The 18,946-nt window shown below is 38.2% G+C and overlaps 3 protein-coding genes across 4 annotated transcripts; all 3 read right to left on the reverse strand.

The window, feature by feature from the left end:
* Nucleotides 1–3,267: 3,267 nt before the first annotated feature.
* LOC112172579 lies at nucleotides 3,268–10,060 on the reverse strand. Of its 2 annotated transcripts, XM_024309982.2 has the most exons (14): nucleotides 9,690–10,048; nucleotides 9,073–9,143; nucleotides 8,587–8,978; nucleotides 8,433–8,499; nucleotides 8,138–8,343; nucleotides 8,015–8,060; nucleotides 7,615–7,931; nucleotides 7,114–7,498; nucleotides 6,930–7,030; nucleotides 6,719–6,762; nucleotides 6,102–6,288; nucleotides 5,852–5,996; nucleotides 4,386–4,504; nucleotides 3,268–3,850 (listed from the first exon to the last, which is right to left on the reverse strand). In XM_024309982.2, exons 2-14 carry the CDS (start codon nucleotides 9,104–9,106, stop codon nucleotides 3,692–3,694), a joined length of 2,202 nt encoding a protein of 733 aa, XP_024165750.1. In that variant the 5' UTR covers nucleotides 9,107–9,143; nucleotides 9,690–10,048; the 3' UTR covers nucleotides 3,268–3,691. The 2 variants fall into 2 exon arrangements, with proteins under 2 accessions (XP_024165750.1, XP_040364779.1); XM_040508845.1 differs by lacking the exon at nucleotides 3,268–3,850 and having other exon boundaries at nucleotides 5,744–5,996; nucleotides 9,690–10,060.
* A 485-nt stretch (nucleotides 10,061–10,545) lies between these two features.
* LOC112171043 (transcription factor TFIIIB component B''-like) lies at nucleotides 10,546–13,503 on the reverse strand. Its single transcript, XM_024308285.2, has 5 exons — nucleotides 13,373–13,503; nucleotides 12,441–12,642; nucleotides 12,200–12,344; nucleotides 11,556–11,668; nucleotides 10,546–11,021 (listed from the first exon to the last, which is right to left on the reverse strand). The coding sequence occupies exons 2-5, from the start codon at nucleotides 12,495–12,497 to the stop codon at nucleotides 10,857–10,859; spliced, it is 480 nt and encodes a 159-aa protein (XP_024164053.1). The 5' UTR covers nucleotides 12,498–12,642; nucleotides 13,373–13,503; the 3' UTR covers nucleotides 10,546–10,856.
* On the reverse strand, nucleotides 13,491–15,794 carry LOC112171044. Its single transcript, XM_040509801.1, has 7 exons — nucleotides 15,487–15,794; nucleotides 15,338–15,404; nucleotides 14,919–15,248; nucleotides 14,515–14,831; nucleotides 14,014–14,398; nucleotides 13,830–13,930; nucleotides 13,491–13,663 (listed from the first exon to the last, which is right to left on the reverse strand). Exons 3-7 carry the CDS (start codon nucleotides 15,001–15,003, stop codon nucleotides 13,598–13,600), a joined length of 954 nt encoding a protein of 317 aa, XP_040365735.1. The 5' UTR covers nucleotides 15,004–15,248; nucleotides 15,338–15,404; nucleotides 15,487–15,794; the 3' UTR covers nucleotides 13,491–13,597.
* Between the last annotated feature and the right edge of the window lie 3,152 nt (nucleotides 15,795–18,946).

Genomic DNA, 18,946 nt, shown 5'->3' on the forward strand with positions numbered 1-18,946 from the left:
GTGTTCACCTATTTTGGCTATTACCTTCCCAAGTAGAGCGATTATATGGACCAGAAAGTCCAGAAGTATCCCTAAGGTTAGGGTTTCGCTCTTGGCGCCTTCTTTTAGGGGCGCGACTATAATTGGATTCCAGAATATGCTCTGTTCCCACGGATCTCGAATTATAGCTCTTCACAAGGATGTTGTCATGCTTTTCAGCGACATTCATAGCTCCAATGAGCTCATGAAACCTTGTGATTCATCTTGCAGTAACATTGATTCGATAGTTCTTAGCAACCACTAATGCAGAGACGGGGAAAGTAGAGAGAGTCTTCTCAATCAACATCGCATTTGTGATCGCTTTACCACATAATTCCATTAAGGATTTAATGCGAAGTGCTTCCGAGTTGTAGTCAAGAACTGACTTGAAATCACATAAACGAAGGCTATGCCATCTCACTTCTAGGTCAGGAAGCAGGGAGTCACGGACGTTGCCAAATCTATCTTCGAGTGAGACCCACAGCCTTCTGGGATCTTCTTCATTCATATACTCGTACTGGAGCGAATCATCCATATGACGAGCCATTAGGATGATGGATTTCACCTTATTTGCCTCTAAAGCTGCTCTATTTGCTTCCAAAGCTTGAGCTTGCTCAACAGTTAGCACGTCCTGGCTAGGCTCGAGAATCGTATCCAAGATTCCATCGGCCTTGAGATGCTGGCGGATATCACGAACCCACCTATGATATTCAGAGCAGTTGTTCCCAATGAGCAAATTCCAATTTGTTCAAATTACTCATCCTGAAAGAGAACAAGAAATTAGGGTTAGTTTCGGAGCGAAAAAGGCTACCACGAAAACAAATAAAATTTCTGAGCGTAATCGCTTCCGAGAAATTCGATTCCAAGAAAACAAATAAAATTTCTGAGCGTAGATCGAAATAATGATGTTTGCGGTCGATCGTTTTATCTCAACAAACTCTTAGTTTGGAGAACTCTACAAGCTCCAAGCTTGGAGTAAGCACGAACCCCCCACAGTTCGGCTTAATTTGGTCTCCCCTATGATAAAGAAAGGGGGGTAGAAGAAGGGAGGTTGCAAGTCCCCGAAAAAGAAGAGAAATTAAAATTAAAAAACTCTAAAAAAAACTGGAACGTTTAGTAAAAAATACCTCGAAATAGGTCACTGGAAAATTTGACCAGAAAAAGTGGTCGGAAAAAGTCGCTGGAAAAGTTGTTGACCGGCGTTGACCGGAGGGCTGACGTGGCAGTGGATCCTTCTGCTGATGTGGCAGCGGGTCCCTGTGCTGACGTGGCAGTGGGTCCTGCTGCTGACGTGGCAATGGGTCCTCCTGCTGACGTGGCAGTGGGCCTCTCTCTTGGGCTTGGGGTTGGGCTTCTGGGCTTCTTTTCCTTTCCCCCCCTTTTTTTTTCTTTCTTTTCTACCGATTCAAGACGCAGATGCTCAGGTGGCCGGTTCACGTATTTTTAGGCCGGTTTTTGAACTTTTTCTTCCGGTTTTTGAAACTTCAGATCAGTGGGCTTCTGTTATCAAAATTTGGTAGAAATTGGAGGTTCGGAAGATGGTGAACCGGTGGAATATTTGCTGCGTGTTGTATGGAACTTCCGGTGGCCGGTTCGGTAGGTTTTCGGCAGGGTCTTTGGGTAGGGCCGCCGGTTATGGACTCTTGGGATCGAGTTCTTCAATGTGTGAGGTGGAGGTAGAAAAGGGTTCAAGGTTTTGTATTCGGGTTCAAGGTTTTTAGCTTCTTGAATCAGGGTTTGGCTATTTGTTTCAGGGTTAGGGCTTCGTGCTGATAACGTATTTTAGGGAAACTGAATTTGGAGAGAATTGAGTCGCACTTTCATTGATAATAAGGGCCTCTTTATATAGAGGATTACAAGCATAGAGATAGAGTTGTACATGGAAACATAATCGTACATTGATTGGATATCTCCTAAGATTCTCTGAAAATATCTCTAATATAAATCCTATTTCAACTAGAGCAAGTAACCTCGAGTTTGGGTCAGACACATATTCTGGATTTACTTGAACAATTACCAATTTATCCAAGAAAATTTTGAATCTTGAATTGTTTATGTTTTGATATTAAGAATACTATTGGAAATTTGATGTTGCTTACTTTCCTATTCATGCACAAACCAAACATTGGAAGTTTTCAGATTACTTTCCCGACATTCGCAAATATTGGTAGGAAAACTAGTGGGAAATTTATTTCCTCATGCTCATGGGAAATGACAAGAAACTAATTTCTTTTCCGTAAATCAAACGAGGCCTTATAGAGTAAAGTTGTTGAGTACGTATTTTCATAGAAAGAGCCAAAGAAACTATGGAAAAACTTGAATGATGGGAAATGTAGATTTATTCGTTTTTAGTTTATGCTTCTCTTTGGATGGACTGAGTGATAGATAAAACCTACCGTAAGATACCATTCTTATTCCAAACAACAAATTCGCTATCTGTCAAAGAACTTGTCAAAGATGACTTTATGCTTATAATACAAGTTTCATTAGCTGGTTTAGCGTTTATTTATGTCCCTTAATCGGTAAGAATGAGAATAAAATTGACAACCAATTTGGACGAAGTGCAGCCAGATTATTTGTGGCATTTTCAACAATTTAAGTCCAGCTTTAGTGGGGTTCTCCATTGCTTTCAATTTCTTTCTTTCATTCTTGGAATATCAAATGCTTCTGGTTTCAACTTGTACAAACATGTACTAGAATTAATGGATGGTAGGCCAGTAGCGTAGTATTATCTCCCTCTATTTAGGTAGAGATTTTGGAGTAGAGTCCCCATATAGTATTGGACAGCTGAACTAAAACTTGAGTGATGTATTATCGTTATTATGATAGGAATCTACGTACATACTATGAAAGAAAAGTCATATACGAAATTTGCTACCGGTTGAAAGTTAGAACATAGGTTAAAGATTGGCCATGAAAGAAAAGTCATATACGAAATTTGCTACCGGTTGAAAGTTAGAACATAGGTTAAAGATTGGCCATGATCCTAGTTTCCCAACAAACAAGAAACAACCTGTGATCATAAGCGTAAAAAACAACACCTTGAGGGTGAGTTCAATGATGAATCTCCGGTCTTTGAGTGACACATTATCCACTAATCATGTCTTGTGGGCACAAGATGTATCCAAAAGTCTGTCATAGTGTGTGTCAAAACACTTGAAAAACTAGGATGATATACAGATGCTGGAATTAAACATTTTCTATTTAGATGGAATAGTCAACCCCATATTTCTTTCTGTAATCACATGGTAAGAAGACATTTTCAATATTTTGATTTTATATTTGTGATACTTACACTTCTAAGTGAATTTCCAATGTATACTAATCATATCTCTTAGCAATTTATTGGCAACAGCTATGAATTCTACATCAATTAAATTTGTCATCCCCTATTCCAAATTAAAAACTTGTGGGGATGGGAATAGCATTGCCGAATAATTTTGCTAAGAAAAGAGTCACAATCTCCTAGGAACACCTAATTAAGCTGATATTTTCTTCACAGATTTGGGCCTGAGGTGTCCCATTCTTGCCAGTTCTTCCGCAACTGTTGCTGGTTTCTCAATAAATGAATTCTATCTCCACATGCCCCATAGTCGAAATGTGATCTGTGAATGTCTACCAGTGAATGCAGTTCCAATGATGTATTTAATTTTCTTGTAAGATACTCTGTACACTAAAAATCATCATCCCAACCGCTGAAACTGTCACCACCATCAATTTGATCAGACTTCATGGGACTATGAACAACAGCAGCTTCCTCCTGCTGAACTTCGGCAGCAACATCGGTTTCCATATCTTCAATTTTATCCCACTCAGGTTTTGTCACTCCCCCCTGTGAGCAAAATATATTCTCTTTGGTAATAATAACAAAGAACAAAGAAAAACAATAGTAATAGAATGCTCAATAAAAATAGTTAGAAGTTTTGCTACTAACAAGAGCGTAATTTTGGATCAACTCCCGTTGCATAACCAACACAATAACACAACACGTATGATGCTTAAACAGTCATGGCAACAAAATACAAACTCCACGAGTTAATTATCTAGATTATTTTCTGGATTATGAATCCCACAAGAGATATTGAAGTCCTAAACAAATTAACTTTGACTTCTTGAAGGTCTTGTATTAAAGATTCTCTACAATTAAATGCAACAGGTACCAACATCCAACCCAACAACAATTCTGATATGATCTCTCAAGTGTGTGACATATGACCTCCCGCTTGTGAATAAAGAGAAGAGGTATGCCTACAAATATAAGTTACCAAGTACTCTTGTGGATACAGACACTACGAAACATACAATTTATCCTCAAATATATGGCAACAGCATAGCAGAAGGAAAAAAAAAAGATAGAAAATGCATACATCGTTATCATGAGTCAGCTCTACCTCCTCCTGGTCATTCGACTCATCTGCGTTAGACTCCTGCTTTTCCCGAGCAACTTTTTGCAGCTCATTAATCACCAAAACATATTTGGAATTGTCTGCATGAGAAAATTATTTTATCATACAAAGAATTTGGTAATTCACACACAGAAATATCAAAGAAGCATGTAAGTGAAAGTATGGTTTTATGTCCACTTGACATGCTTCCTCACAGAGCTGAATATATTTGCAAGATTGGTTTACTAACAGTGATAGGTCATTGTGAGAATGAATGAACAAGAGACGAAATAAATAAATAAAAACAACATAAACAATGGATGGATTTCTATATGAAGATCCTCGCATAGCATGCTGATGGTGTATACAAAAACAACTGTATCGACTTTTTGGAAGGATAAAGATGACAAATTTATTTTGCTTGGGGCTTCTGCTCATTACAATTATTAGTCTTATATTTATTCACTTGGAAGTAAATCAAATAAGATTAATTGATAAGTATATTGTTTTTTTATCCCCATTACACGGACTCAGATCTTCAATCACACAACAGTACATAAGCAGTATGTATGGGAAGGTTGATGAGCACATGTGAGCAACCAATGAATCTGGGGTAGGGTACTCTACTTTCTCTTCCCAAAAAAATGGAAAGGAAACCGTGCCATGACTTGCCTGCACATTGCCCCTGACTGATGGAAGAACCAGCCACCAGATATAACCAAAAGCAAGATGACCCAAAAAAAAACAAGGAACAGAGAAAGTAGATTGACAAATACGTGGAAGAAAAAGGTTGGAAAAAATGACACCAGCAAGGGTAGTTCAACTTCCATCTACATTAGAATTATGAAGATTTTTGCAGAATCTATCTTGCAGTATTAAGATTCTGTCTGACACAGACACCTCACTGAATTGCAGATGGCCTTCTAATAAACTGGCATAGCCCTCCCAGGTCTCTCAAGTACTTGCTTCAAACCAGGTAGGACAGTAGGAGAGGGGACAGACTGAACAGAACAAGGGAAGAGGATGGTCGTCCTCACCCCCAAAGGAGGAAAAAAAAAATCTGGTATCAAACTTATGATCCTCAATTAAATGTAGAACTTCACATGCTCACTCTTCTAGAATTTTATGCAAATATTTATCGTTGGTAGAAAGACCACTCATGAGCTCTATAAAGATAAACTCTCATTTTGGACTAATCTGGACAGGTGATAAGAAATGGCAAACCTAAAAGTAGCCAACTTAACTCTAATTTCTCAAAGTTCACTTTCAGTTCTCATGTAAGATACATGGGAAAAAACACTTTAGCCTAATGCTCTAGTTGAAGCTGGAGAGTTAGTTACCTTATTTATCCCCCTCATTTAATGTCGATCTTCGGAGTTCTTATTTATTAAGAAGTGGTAGCAAATAAAGGGAGAGACACACAGTAAATAACAAATCCAGGATTTCACCTTTGGAATGACGGCGAAAGGCTTCATTCATACGTATTGGATTTTGACGATCTTCCTTCTTGAACTTCAACTTGATTTGATTACGTGTTCGACCAGGAAAAAGTTGTGCGATCATACCAAAATCGGATCCGAACTGCTCAATACCCTAAATCACATGTAATGGCAAATTTAATTAGACCAACTATCTAGTTAGTTTCCACTTTTAGTCAGAAAAGAATTATATTCAATAACCTTCATATAGGTACATTACCTCATAGAAAAGTTCCGTGTCTTGTTCATTCCATTTTGAAGGGCGTTCTTTGTTCATAAAGGACTGGTAATTGAAGCTAGAGGAACTTGTGCTAACCCTATCCCTGTAACCTGCTTGATCTTCACCAGAGCTTCTGTCCTGTTCGAAACCAAAGTTCTCCTCTTCATTATGAAACTCATCATAAGCACTGCACAAAAGGAGTTGTAATAAGAAATGAAAATCAATGAACTACATATGACTCCACAAGTAATTATGAAACTAGTTTTTACAAGCTAATAACCCCTTTGTATGCTTGTGCAAAACATGTGGTTGATCACAGATCCAGATATGTTACAACAGCATAGAAGAATTTCACAAAGAATAACAGTTTTTGCTCAAATTCAAAGTTCTACACTTCTAAAACAAATGAACAAAATCCTGGTATATATTGAATCAGCATTTATTCATGAAAGCACAGTACCGCGACGTAAAGGATCAGAAAATTGATATCCAATATATGAACTCCGAATCATATATCATCACGATCCCCAGAAAAAACTATGCTAGCAAGCTAGAAATGATGGGGGGAAAAAAAAGGATATCACCATTTGGTGATTTATATATAACAACTCAAGTACCTTTGATTGGACGCTGGAGTTTTCAACTTGGCTGCCTCTTTAATCTACATGATTGGACAGACAGTAACCAAGCAAAGAATCAGTATCAGTATTGGAAAATATTAAATAGCTACAAAAATGTCGTGCAGGAAACATTATATTTCCTCATGTAAAATAAATATTTGACCACAAAGACTAGAAAAGTATAAGCAATGTAGAAATGGTAATGTACCGCCAAGCGCTCCCTATACTCTCTTAGCCGAATAAGATCCTTCATAGGCACTTTTTGAGGATCAATGTCATCCTCTGGGATTTCGAGCAAAGACTTGTCCACTACAAAACATGAAAGGAAATCAAGAAGACATACATACAAATTCCATAACTCATCATCATAGACACCCAGAAATTATGTTTACCATGTCTTCTATTTCTACGAGTTGAATGGGAGAACTTCTTTTTGGTCAGTTCTTCGGTTGGTTCATCAGGTGCTTTCTTGGTCCTTTTGCGCTTTTGAACTGGTTTTTCATTTTCAGATGCAGGTATCTTGGACTTTCTTGGGGCTCTTTTTCTCCGTTCTGTATTATGCTTCTTATCTTCATTGCCATCAAAATCATTAGAATTTTCAGCAATGAAGCTGTCCTCATTAGTATTGTTCCCTGGCTCATCAACTTGTTGACGGGGTAACCGCTTCCTTGACTTCCTGGATGATGTCCCATCTTTAGCCTCATCAGCTGCTGAACCTTTGCGCTTCTGAGGATGATTTGATGCTGTAGACTCTTTTCCATTTCCACTCTTGTGACCCTGAGCAATCCAGTAAACAGCGTAAACCAGGTGACCTCACAACCAATTAAGAAAAGCATTTATTTTTAACTAAAAGAAGAAAGACAAGGCAAAGTGTTATAGTTGAGAACGGTTACCCTCCCACAAACACCCTCTGAATGGGCAGCATCCCCAAAAACAGCCTCATCTAACTGAGTAATTTCTGCAAGGCTTTCTGCATTTTCTTGGAAATTGGGGGTTGGATTTGGGGCTATAGAATCACCAAAAGTGGGAGATATGTGATCATGAACATCTCCTGGCGGAATGGTACAAAGTGAGCTGTCATCCATTTCACCCGTTCCGAAATTTTCACAAGCTGCAAGTGTGGTGGACTCAACTTCAGAGTGAGGGATGTTTGGATTCTCTTTTCCTTTCTTCACTTGAAGCTTGGGTTGAAATTTTCCAGCATGGCGTCCTAAATCAACCCAAGGCTTGATTCAACATACTAAACACACAATATAGTAGTAAGAAAACAAACATAAATAATGTTGTACATACCAGTTGAAATGGGAGCCTCAGACACATCATCTAAAGCTTCAAACTCCTGAATGTAATCATAAACGATACTATTAATCAGAGTCATTACCAACAAGAATCTTCTATCAAAGCACAAGTCTTTACCTTTGTTTCTAACCGGAATTCACCATGTTTGTTGGACATAGCAGCTTCTGTGCAGGATACTGGATCTTGGGTTGCACAAAAATCAGAAACAGTTTGAGCGTCTGCAACATCACATGCTAAGAATGCTGAAGATTCTATAGAACAATGTGTTGGAGCACCACACTTTTCCCCATTGACCTTGTCAGGGGATTTTCCAGAAGCGGGCACTGCAGAACAAACAATTGCTTGCTACAATCAACAGACAGTACAAATGCAATATTTACACTTACAAAAATTTTCATTTTCAATAACTCACCAGTACCACTTGTAGTTTGGGTGAGGAAATTGTCAAGACATTCCAATCCTGAGAATATGTCTGCATTCTGAAATATATAAATTATGACATAAACTGAAAAGAAAAGGAAAAAAAAAAAACCTTAATTACAACTCCGTTCCTGAAACCATCTTACCTCACCGGCTGATTTTCCAAAGACAGAGTGTGAACCGTCGCTACCATTAGAAGCTGCTACCATAACTGATTGTTGCAAAGTATCTGCTGCAGCTGATTCGGAAGGCTTGGTAGCTCTGTCACCATCAAAGGACAGGACACTTGAGCATAAATGCTCATTGTTTCCTGATAGCTCTAGGCTTCCTGAGATCTCTGAGGACGAACCAACCGGATGCGTCAGTTTAAGCTCTCCAACATCAACAGATATAGCAGATGGGACAGTATCCGAGACAGTGCTAGACACTGGGATGGAATTTTCTGTTACAACATTAGGGAGATCAGAAGCAGCTGCTGTGCACGCTACTTTCGTAGACTTGGGCTTTGCCTTGGGCCGAAATCTGCCAGCAACACGAACTGCACAGAAACCTGTTAATTAGTCATCCCTCTCTTGAGGCAAACAGAGATGGAAAGCATGACAAGTTCATCGAGTTATAGGTGAACAACGTACCAGGTCCAGTAGGCTCAAAATCAAGATCATCCATGTTGAGTGCAACTCCAACAGTGATATCTACCTGTATACTGATTCCAAATGCGACACAAAACAATTAAAAACATTAGTTCTGTTAGAAGTCCTAAAAAATGAAGTTATTGTTAGAGAAATCCTCCTGGAAGTGCCCCAGAAGCCAAATATTAACAAAAGTTTCTCTCTTTAATACTGAAACCATATGTAGTCAAATTTCTAGAACTAGTGTCAAATTATATCTTACTTCAATTCAACAAATGCCACTGAATATTAAACAATGAAGTATGCATATACACAAATTTCCCATACAAAATGAACAGCTACATTCCCTTCACAAAGTGAACATAGCCATTTTTACTAGTCTAAATTTGGGATGCTGATTCTACAGCAAACTGTTTGGCTCACTTCAAGAAAAGTTGTTGATTGATAAGAAACAGCATAATGTAAATTCTCAACAGCAACCAAACCCAAAACTCAAAAGATAAAGTTTGATCCTTTTCGCGCCCAAAATATTGAACCCAGAAAATAAGAAAAACTGGAGAATAGAGAGATGAAATTGAGAGTGGGCAGTGCATAGAAAGTGAAGAATTTGAAAGAGTTACCTGTAGAGTATACCACCATCACGCACGGCTAGGGTTTCTGTGAGAGAGAGAGAGGGAGAGGGCGTCAGCAGCAGATATAGGATATAAACAAGTAGACAGATCGAGAATGAAAACGTAATAGTTCAGATGGTCGTGGGTTTGATAGGTAAAGTCGCGTTCGTCAGTTCGAATCGCAGCTCGAACACAAATGCAGCCTCTAGTTTCCTGATTTTGCCTTGTTGGGCTATCACTAACTGGGCCTTGGCCTTGTTCCTTTCTTTAGATAGCGAGGCTGAAAACCTAAAATTGTAATAATTGATACTACACACAGCCCAAACTCATTAAGACCCCTTATTTAACACAAGCCCACTTATTCATGTCTAACATACCCTTTACGGTTTTAGTTTTTTCCTGGATTAACTTTAATAAGTTACTACTATATTGAGCTAGTTTTTCTTGTATAAATAAGTGATTGCTATATTGAGTTAGTGTGTCTATGTTGTTATTCTTAGAACCCATAACTTCTAACTTCGGTGCTCTTTTGTTATCAATGCGATATGAATTGTCCTTTTACGTGTGTTTAGACACAGTGCTTGAGAAGGTGAAGTGGTTCGTTTTAGTGTTAGTGCCGTGTTTATATAGTGACAATCGAGATTGATTACTTTTTATTGTAACTCGTGGTTTTGTACGTAAAATTTGGTAAAGAATTGAGCTTATTTGACTAATGGATGTCACTAGAGAGGGAACGGTAATTTTGATCTTGGTACGTAGGAAGGCTCGGACGACAATCAGAGAGAGAGAAGTGATTTCAAATAACTATCTCTTTCTAGTAATTTTGAATTCTTAAGAAAATTATGGTGTGGATTTTAAGCACATTTCTAATCCAAATTCAACTCAAAATATGAAGCCAAACAGACAGATTTGGTTGTTTCAAATCCAAATCCAAATCCATTAGTGCGACAATCCCCTATAGGAACACCTAAGCTGATATTTTCTTCACAGATTTGGGCCTGAGGTATGGTCACTATATGGAGTCCCATTCTTGCAGGTTCTTCCGCAACTGTTACAGGTTTCTCAATATATGAATTCAATCTCCACATGCTCCATAATCGAAATGTGATCTGTGAGTGTCTACCAGTGATTGCGGTTCCAATGATGTACTTAATTTTCTAGTAAGATATATGTACACTAAAACTCATCATCCCAACCGCTGAAACCGTCACCATCATCACTTTGATCAGACTTCATGAGACTATGAACTTCAGTAACAGCAGCTTCCTCCTGTTGAACTTCGGCAGCAACATCGGTTTCCATATCTTCAATTTTATCCAACTCAGGTTTTGTCACTCCCCCCTATAAGCAAATATAGTCTTTTTGGTAATAACAACAAAGAACAAAGGAAAACAATAGTAATAGAATGCTCAATACCAGTTAACAAGAGCGTAATTTTGGATCAAATCTGGTTGCATAACCAACGTAATACTGCAACATGTATGATGCTAAAACAGCCATGGCAACAAATACATACTCAACGAGTCAATTAATTAGAAAATTATCTGGATTATGAATCTCACAAGAGATATTGAAGTCCTAAACAGATGAACTTTGACTTCTTTAAGGTCTTGTATCAAAGATTATCTACAATTAAATGCAACAGGTACCAACATCCAAGCCAACAATAATTCTGATATAATCTCTCAAGTGTGTGCCATATTATTACCTCCCGCTTGTGAATAAAGAAAAGACGTATGCCTACAAATATAAGTGACGTAGTACTCTTTTGGAGGTCAGGATACAGACACTACGAAACATACTATTTATCCTCAAATAAATTGCAACAGCATAGCAGGAGAAAAAAAGAGAGAGAGAGGGATAGAAAATGCATACATGAGTCAGCTCTACCTCCTCCTGGTCATTATTCGACTCATCTGCATTAGACTCCTGCTTTTCCCGAGCAACTTTTTGCAGCTCATTAATCACCAAAACATATTTGGAATTGTCTGCATGAGAAAATTATTTTATCATACAAAGAATTGGGTAATTCACACACAGAAGTATCAGAGAAGCATGTAAGTGAAAGTATGGTTTTATGTCCAGTTGACATACTTCCTCACAGAGCTGAATATATTTGCAACATTGGTTTACTAACAGTGATAGGTCATTGTGAGAATGAACGAACAAAAGACAAAAAAGATTAATAAAAACAACATAAACACTGGATGAATTTCTGTATGAAGGTCCTCGCATGGCATGGTGATGGTGAATACAAGAACAACTGTATTGACTTTTTGGGTGGACAAAACATTATAAATTAGAGTTATTTTACATGCATGGCTTCCACTCATTACCATTAGGATCTAAGGGATTAATTTTATTCACTTGGCAATAAATCAAATAAGATTAATTGATAAGTAAAACTGTTTTCTTATCCCTATTACACAGACTCAGATCTCCAATCAAGTAAGCTTACGGAAAGGTTGATGTGCAAGAAAGGGAGTGGCAAACAGTAAATAACAAATCCAGGACTTCACCTTTGGAACGACCGGGAAAGGCTTCATTGATACGTAATCGATTGTGACGATCTTCCTTCTTGAACTTCAACTTGATTTGATCACGTGTTCGACCAGGAAAAAGTAGTGCGATCATTCTAAAATCGGATCCGAACTGCTCAATACCCTAAATCAGTAAATCATATGTAAGGTACTATATAGTTAGTTTCCACTTTTGGTCAGGCAAGAATAACATTCAATAACCTCCATATAGGTACCTTACCTCATACAAAAGTTTCGTGTCTTGTTCATTCCATTTTACACGGCGTTCTTTCTTCATAAAAGACTGGTAATTGATGCTAGAGGAACTTGTGTTAACCCTATCCCTGCAACCTGCTTGATCTCCACCAGAGCTTCTGTCCTGTTCGAAACCAAAGTTCTCCTATTCATTATCAGAAACTTCCCTATGAAACTCGTCGTAAGCACTGCACAAAAGGAGTTGTAATAAGAAATGAAAATCAATGAACCACATATGACTCCACAAGTAATAGTAAAACTAGTTTTTGCAAGCAAATAACCCCTTTGTATGAGTTTGCAAAACATGTGGATGATCACAGATCAATATATGTTATAAAGAATAACAGTTTTTGCTCAAATTCAAAGTTCTAGACTTCAAGAAACGTCATATATACACATATATATACCGAGGAAACCTTGCATTCATACCTCATGTCCCAAAAAGAAAAAATAATTATATTCAACGATATACATGGAAAACAAAATGTTACCAACATCTGAAAGCATACCAACTTAGAAGACCCAAATCACAATTATGCTACTCTAGATCCTCCATATCTATCATTCTGTCCCCATCTATTGTTGCGACATACTAATAAGTAACAAAACTATATTTTCCAAAATATTTAGTGATGGTTAATCACATAAAACAGATTATGGTCAACCAAAACGGATTATGGGATGTGAGAACTTTAGTATTCTGAAATTGCCTTAAATCTAATGATCAGTCAAAGTACCAAAACAGATCATGGGATGTGAGAACTTAGACAACTACATCAAACAGAAAAATGCAATGAAGAGTCATTAACATAAAATCATTTCTTTTGGTCAACCATTAATATAAAATCTTAATCTTCATGAAATGACTGCTTAGTAAATGAAGACAGTTGAAGGGAGAGGGAACAAAGAAATATATACGCCACTTTCAGCCATCTAATGGAAATGAACAAATTCCTGGCAGACATTCAATCTGCATTTATTCATGCAAGCACAGTATCACCACATAAATAAAGGATCAGTATATTGTGCTAACTTGTATCATATATCATATGAATCATATATCATCACGATCCCCAGCAAAAATTATGCTATCAATCCTGAAAAGATGGGAAAATAAAAAAGATCTCACCAGACATTAGTGATTTATATATAACAACTCAAGTAACTATGATTGGACGCTGGAGTTTTCAACTTTGCTGCCTCTTTAATCTACATGAGTGGACAGACAGTAACCAAGTAAAGAATTAGTATCAATATTGGAAAATATAAAATAGCTAGCTACAAAAATGCCGTGCAGGATACATCATATTTCCTCATGTAAATGTTTGACCACAAAGACTAGAAAAGTACAAGCAATGTAGAAATGGTAATGTACCGCTAAGCGCTCCCTATACTCTCTTAGCCGAATAAGATCCTTCATAGGCACTTTTTGAGGATCAATTTCATCCTCTGGGATCTCAAGCAAAGACTTGTCCACTGCAAAACATGAAAGGAAATCAAGAAGACATACATACAAATTCCATAACTCATCATCATAGACACCCAGAAATTATGTTTACCATGTCTTCTATTTCTACGAGTTGAATGGGAGAACTTCTTTTTGGTCGGGTCTTCGGTTGGTTGATCAGGTGCTTTCTTGGTGCTTTTACGCTTTTTAACTGGTTTTTCATTTTCAGATACAGGTATCTTGGACTTTCTTGGGGCTCTTTTTCTCTGTTCTGTATTATTCTCCCTATCTTCATTGCCATCAAAATCACTAGAATTTTCAGCATTGAAGCTGCCCTCGTTAGTGTTGTTCCCTGGCTCATCAACTTGTTGACGGGGTAACCGCTTCCTTGACTTCCTGGATGATGTCCCATCTTTAGCCTCATCAGCTGCTGAACCTTTGCGCTTCTGAGGATGATTTGATACTGTAGAAGCTTTTCCATTTCCACTCTTGTGACCCTGAGCAATCCAGCAAACAGCGTAAACCAGGTGGCCTCACAACCAGTTAAGAAAAGCATTTATTTTTAACTAAAAGAAGAAAGACAAGGCAAAGTGTTATAGTTGAGAAAAGTTACCCTCCCACAAACACCCTCAGAATGGGCAGCATCCCCAAAAACAGCCTCATCTAACTGAGTAATTTCTGCAAGGCTTTCTGCATTTTCTTGGAAATTGGGGGTTGGATTTGGGGCTATAGAATCACCAAAAGTGGGATTTATGTGATCATGAACATCTCCTGGCGGAATGGTACAAAGTGAGCTCTCATCCATTTCACCCGTTCCGAAATTTTCACAAGCTGCAAGTGTGGTGGACTCAACTTCAGAGTGAGGGATGTTTGGATTCTCTTTTCCTTTCTTCACTCTAAGCTTGGGTTGAAATTTTCCAGCATGGCGTCCTAAATCAACTCGAGGCTTCATTCAACATACTTAACACACAATATAGTACTAGCAAGGAAACAAAACACAAATAATGTTGTACATACCAATTGAAATGGGAGCCTCAGACACAAGATCTAAAGTTTTAAACTCCTGAATGTAATCATAAACGATACTATTAATCAGAGACATTACTCAACAAGAGTCTTCTATCAAAGCACGAGTCTTTACCTTTGTTTCTAACCGGATATCACCATGTTCGTTGGATATAGCAGCTTCTGTGCTGGATACTGGATCTTGGGTTGCACAATAATCAGAAACAGTTTGAGCTTCTTCAACATCACATGCTAAGAATTCTGAAGACTCAACAGTACAATGTGTCAGATCACCACAGTTTCCCTCATTGGCCTTTTCAGGGGACTTTCTGGAAGCAGGCACTGCAGAACAAATAAATGCTTCCAACAATCAACAGACAGTACTAATGCAATTCTTATAGTTACAAATGTTTACATTTTCAATTACTCACCTGTACCACTTGTAGTTTGGGTAAGATGATCGTCAAGACATTCCAATCCTGAGAATATGTCTGCATTCTGAAATATATAAATTATCACATAAAGTGAAGAGAACAAAAAAAAAACCTTAATTAGGACTTCATTCTTGAAACCCTCTTACCTCGCTGGCTGATTTTCCAAAGACAGAATGTGAACCGTCACTTCCATTAGAAGCCGCAACCATAACTGATGGTTGCATAGTATCTGCTGCAGCTGATTCGGAAGGCTCGGTAGTTCTGTCAACATCAAAGGACGGGACACTTGAGAATAAATGCTCATTCTTTCCTGATGGCTCTAGGCTTCCTAAGATCTCTGAGGTCGCTGAGGACGAACCAACTGGATATGTTAGTTTAACCTCTCCAACATCAACAGATGTAGCAGATGGAACACTATCTGAGACAGTGCTAGATACTCGGATTGAATTTTCAGTTACGACATTAACGAAATTAGAAGCAGCTGCACTAGATGCTTCTTTTGTAGGCTTCGCCTTGGGCCGAAATCTGCCAGCAATACGAACTACGTACACAGAAAACAGGCAATTAGTCATCCCTCTCTTGAGGCAAACACGGGGATGCATGACAAGTTCATTGAGTTACAGGTGAACAACATACCATGTCCAGTAGGCTCAAAATCAAGATCGTCCATGTTATTGAGAGTAATCCAATAGTAATTTCTATCTGTATACTGATTTCAAATGGGACATAAGGCAATTAAAAACGTTAGTTCTGTTAGCAGTCCTAAACAATGAAGTCTTAGAGAATGTCAAATATTAAAAAAAGTTTCTCTCTTTAACAGAAATGTTCCCAGACTTCTACAACAAATGTCACATTATGTTTCTTCAATTCAACAAATGCCACTGAATATTAAACCATGAAGTATGCATATGTCCCATACAAACTGGTAAATATAGGATATCCCAACCTCACAGAACTCAAAATGTTCATCAGATGGAACTTGTACAATTAAAGCAGCAAAATTCGACTTACTAGAGAAAACGGGGAAGTAAAAGAATACAACAGACAAAGATCCACGCTGAGACTCTGGAGGAATCTCAAAACCTAATTCAGGAATTTAATCTGCATTAAGAAAAACAGAAGAAAATGTAAAACTAAAACATTATGGTTATCTTGTTAAAGCAAGTACAACAGTATAGACCACAAAAAAAAAAAAAAGACTATTTGATATGAATGGAAGCAGGACTTTGTGTATCCTATTTATTTTCTTCTTGATATCTTGCTAGGCAAGACAGTAGAACATCGAACGTCATGAAGAACCCAATTTACATATGTCACAGAACAAAGTAAAAGTAGCATGGAAACTCTACCCTCAGTGAAACAAACATTCTATTTTTTTTTCTTTTTGTCTTTTCGCTTAATCATCATAACTACCAAAGATCTAGCAGAACTTTCAAACTTTTATTGTAGCATACTCAAGTACTCAACTCAACTAGGCCTTTATCTCACAAACTTACTTGGCTGCTGGGAATCTACCGACATGTCCTCTATGTATGTTATATGCCAGCAGAAAATAAAACCTGAACTGATCCAAAAGTTTTGTGCTAAATAAAGAAGTAGTCTGCTACCAATTGAAAAGGCTCCCATGTGTGACATTGGGACGTCATTACAAAGAAACCCAGCGCCTTTTCAATTTAACAACGAATATGAGAAAACTTTCGTAATCAATCATAATCAGATAGGGTTAAGTTACCTGTACAGTCTACCATCACACACGGCTAGGGTTCCCCAGAGAGAGAGAGAGGGAGCCAGCAAAAAGGTATAGGATTTGCACCATTCGTTGAGTTTAGCAGAAGACGTGATAGTTCAGATGGTCGTGGGTTTTTTAGGTAAGGTCGCGTGCTTCGGTTCGAATCGCAGCTCAAGCACAAATGCGGCGTTCCCAAACTTTGCTGGGCTATCACTAACTGGGCCTCGGCGGCCTGCTACTATGCTAGCTCTCTACTGATGTTCGCTTTTCTTTTTTTTTCTTTCGCCAACATATAGCGGTGTTGGTTTGATTCCTCCGTTCCTTTATACTCTTTTGTATTTTTTTTTTTTTTTGCTTACTTTAATAATAGAATTTCTACGGACGGATGGTGTGCTCGATTTAATATCACAGAGCAGTTAATATCGCCTAATTTTCGGTAGTGGTTGAAAAAAAAAATTTAATAAGTTACTACTATATTGAGCTAGGCTGCAGGTTTCTTCGTGTTGATGCAGTATTATGTATGTATCGTTATTCTTGAGGACTATGTGCTTCTAACTTCGGTGCTCTCTCATTATCAACGTGACGAATTGTCCTTTTACATGTATTTAGACACAGTGCTTAAGAGGATGAAGTGGTTTGTTTTAGTGTTGGTGGCGAATTTGTATCGTAACACTCGAGATTGTTTACTTTTCATTGATGCTTTAGGTGTAAAAGTTGGTTAAGATTAGACTCATTTGACTCATTAATGTCACTATGAAGGACCTTGAACTATGTCCTTAATAGGAATAGTAAGTAGGAAAATATGTGCATGTCATGGTGTTGAGACCACAATTGGTAATTTCAATATATTATAGGGTTTTTGTCAATTTACCCCATTTTTAGAGATTTTTTTCCCACTTACCCCATTAAATTTTTTTAATTCCTTCTTACCCAAAACACTCTAAAGGAGGTCTTCGGGTATTAGGCATTAAGATTTTTTTGTTTTATTTTTATTTTCTTTTTAATACCATTTTACCCTCACCTTTGTTACTTAGAGAGAGAGAGAGAGAGAGAGAATGGAAGAGAGAGAAACCATAGGAGACTTCGCCGGAGCCCCGTCACCAGTCACCGTTCGCTGGAATCCGATCACCGGTCGCTGGATTCAGGCCACCGGCAGCTGGATTCTGGTCACTGCCCACTGGAATTTCTAAAAACCTCACCGGAAAGGTTTATTGCCCCCAATAGACATCTATTGCCCCAATAGAACTTTCGTTTGCCGAAATGAAAATTAATCTTCCTAAAATTAGACAAATAAAAGTTAATTAACGAAAAAAAAAACGCTAATTAACAAAAAAAAAAATTACATCAATTTAAAACATTTATTGTCTTGCAATAGACTTCTATTGCCCCTCAATAAAACCTTTTTTTCTTTCTTTATGGGCTTCTGCCACATTTTACCACAAAAAAAAAACTCATCTTGGGCACCCAGAGAAAAGCTCTGGGCACCCAATCACTAATCTCACCGGCAGAGATGCTCGACTCAGCCTACAACCCATTTTCATCGTCGTCTTAACCCGGATGGTGTCGTCAAGCGCGTCACCTACGAGCAGACCTGCGGCCACGCGCCGCCCTACCTCATCTATGTCGACCACGACCACTGCAACATAGTCGTCGCCATCCGGGGGCTCAATCTCGTGAAGGAGAGCGACTACAAGTTGTTGTTGGATAACAAGCTCGGAATGCAGATGTTCGACGGCGGCTACGTCCACCATGACCTCTTGAAGTCCGCCATTTGGTTGCTTAACTTTGGTTTTGATCTTTGGCTGTCGAAGGTGAAACCATCTGAAACTGGAATCGGAATCTTCCGTGAGAGTTGCTATGCTTCTGCCCGTGTTTCG

Source organism: Rosa chinensis, chromosome 6 (assembly GCF_002994745.2).
Source record: "Rosa chinensis cultivar Old Blush chromosome 6, RchiOBHm-V2, whole genome shotgun sequence".
Taxonomy (NCBI): domain Eukaryota; kingdom Viridiplantae; phylum Streptophyta; class Magnoliopsida; order Rosales; family Rosaceae; genus Rosa; species Rosa chinensis.

Excerpts from the sequence above, each read along its gene's own strand:
- LOC112171044 (XM_040509801.1), bottom strand. The coding sequence starts at position 15,003 with ATGTCTCTGATTAATAGTATCGTTTATGATTACATTCAGGAGTTTAAA. Across the intron at positions 14,832-14,918 it reads TGAGGCTCCCATTTCAATTG|GACGCCATGCTGGAAAATTT; the intron begins GTATGTACAACA and ends GAGTTGATTTAG. Across the intron at positions 14,399-14,514 it reads CTGAGGGTGTTTGTGGGAGG|GGTCACAAGAGTGGAAATGG; the intron begins GTAACTTTTCTC and ends TGGATTGCTCAG.
- LOC112172579 (XM_024309982.2), bottom strand. The coding sequence starts at position 9,106 with ATGGATGATCTTGATTTTGAGCCTACTGGACCTG. Across the intron at positions 7,031-7,113 it reads TCGTAGAAATAGAAGACATG|TGGACAAGTCTTTGCTCGAA; the intron begins GTAAACATAATT and ends CATGTTTTGTAG. Across the intron at positions 6,763-6,929 it reads AGTATAGGGAGCGCTTGGCG|ATTAAAGAGGCAGCCAAGTT; the intron begins GTACATTACCAT and ends CCAATCATGTAG.
- LOC112171043 (XM_024308285.2), bottom strand. The coding sequence starts at position 12,497 with ATGAAGAAAGAACGCCGTGTAAAATGGAATGAACAAGACACGAAACTT. Across the intron at positions 12,345-12,440 it reads ACACGAAACTTTTGTATGAG|GGTATTGAGCAGTTCGGATC; the intron begins GTAAGGTACCTA and ends TTACTGATTTAG. Across the intron at positions 11,022-11,555 it reads AGGAGGTAGAGCTGACTCAT|GGGGGAGTGACAAAACCTGA; the intron begins GTATGCATTTTC and ends ATTTGCTTATAG.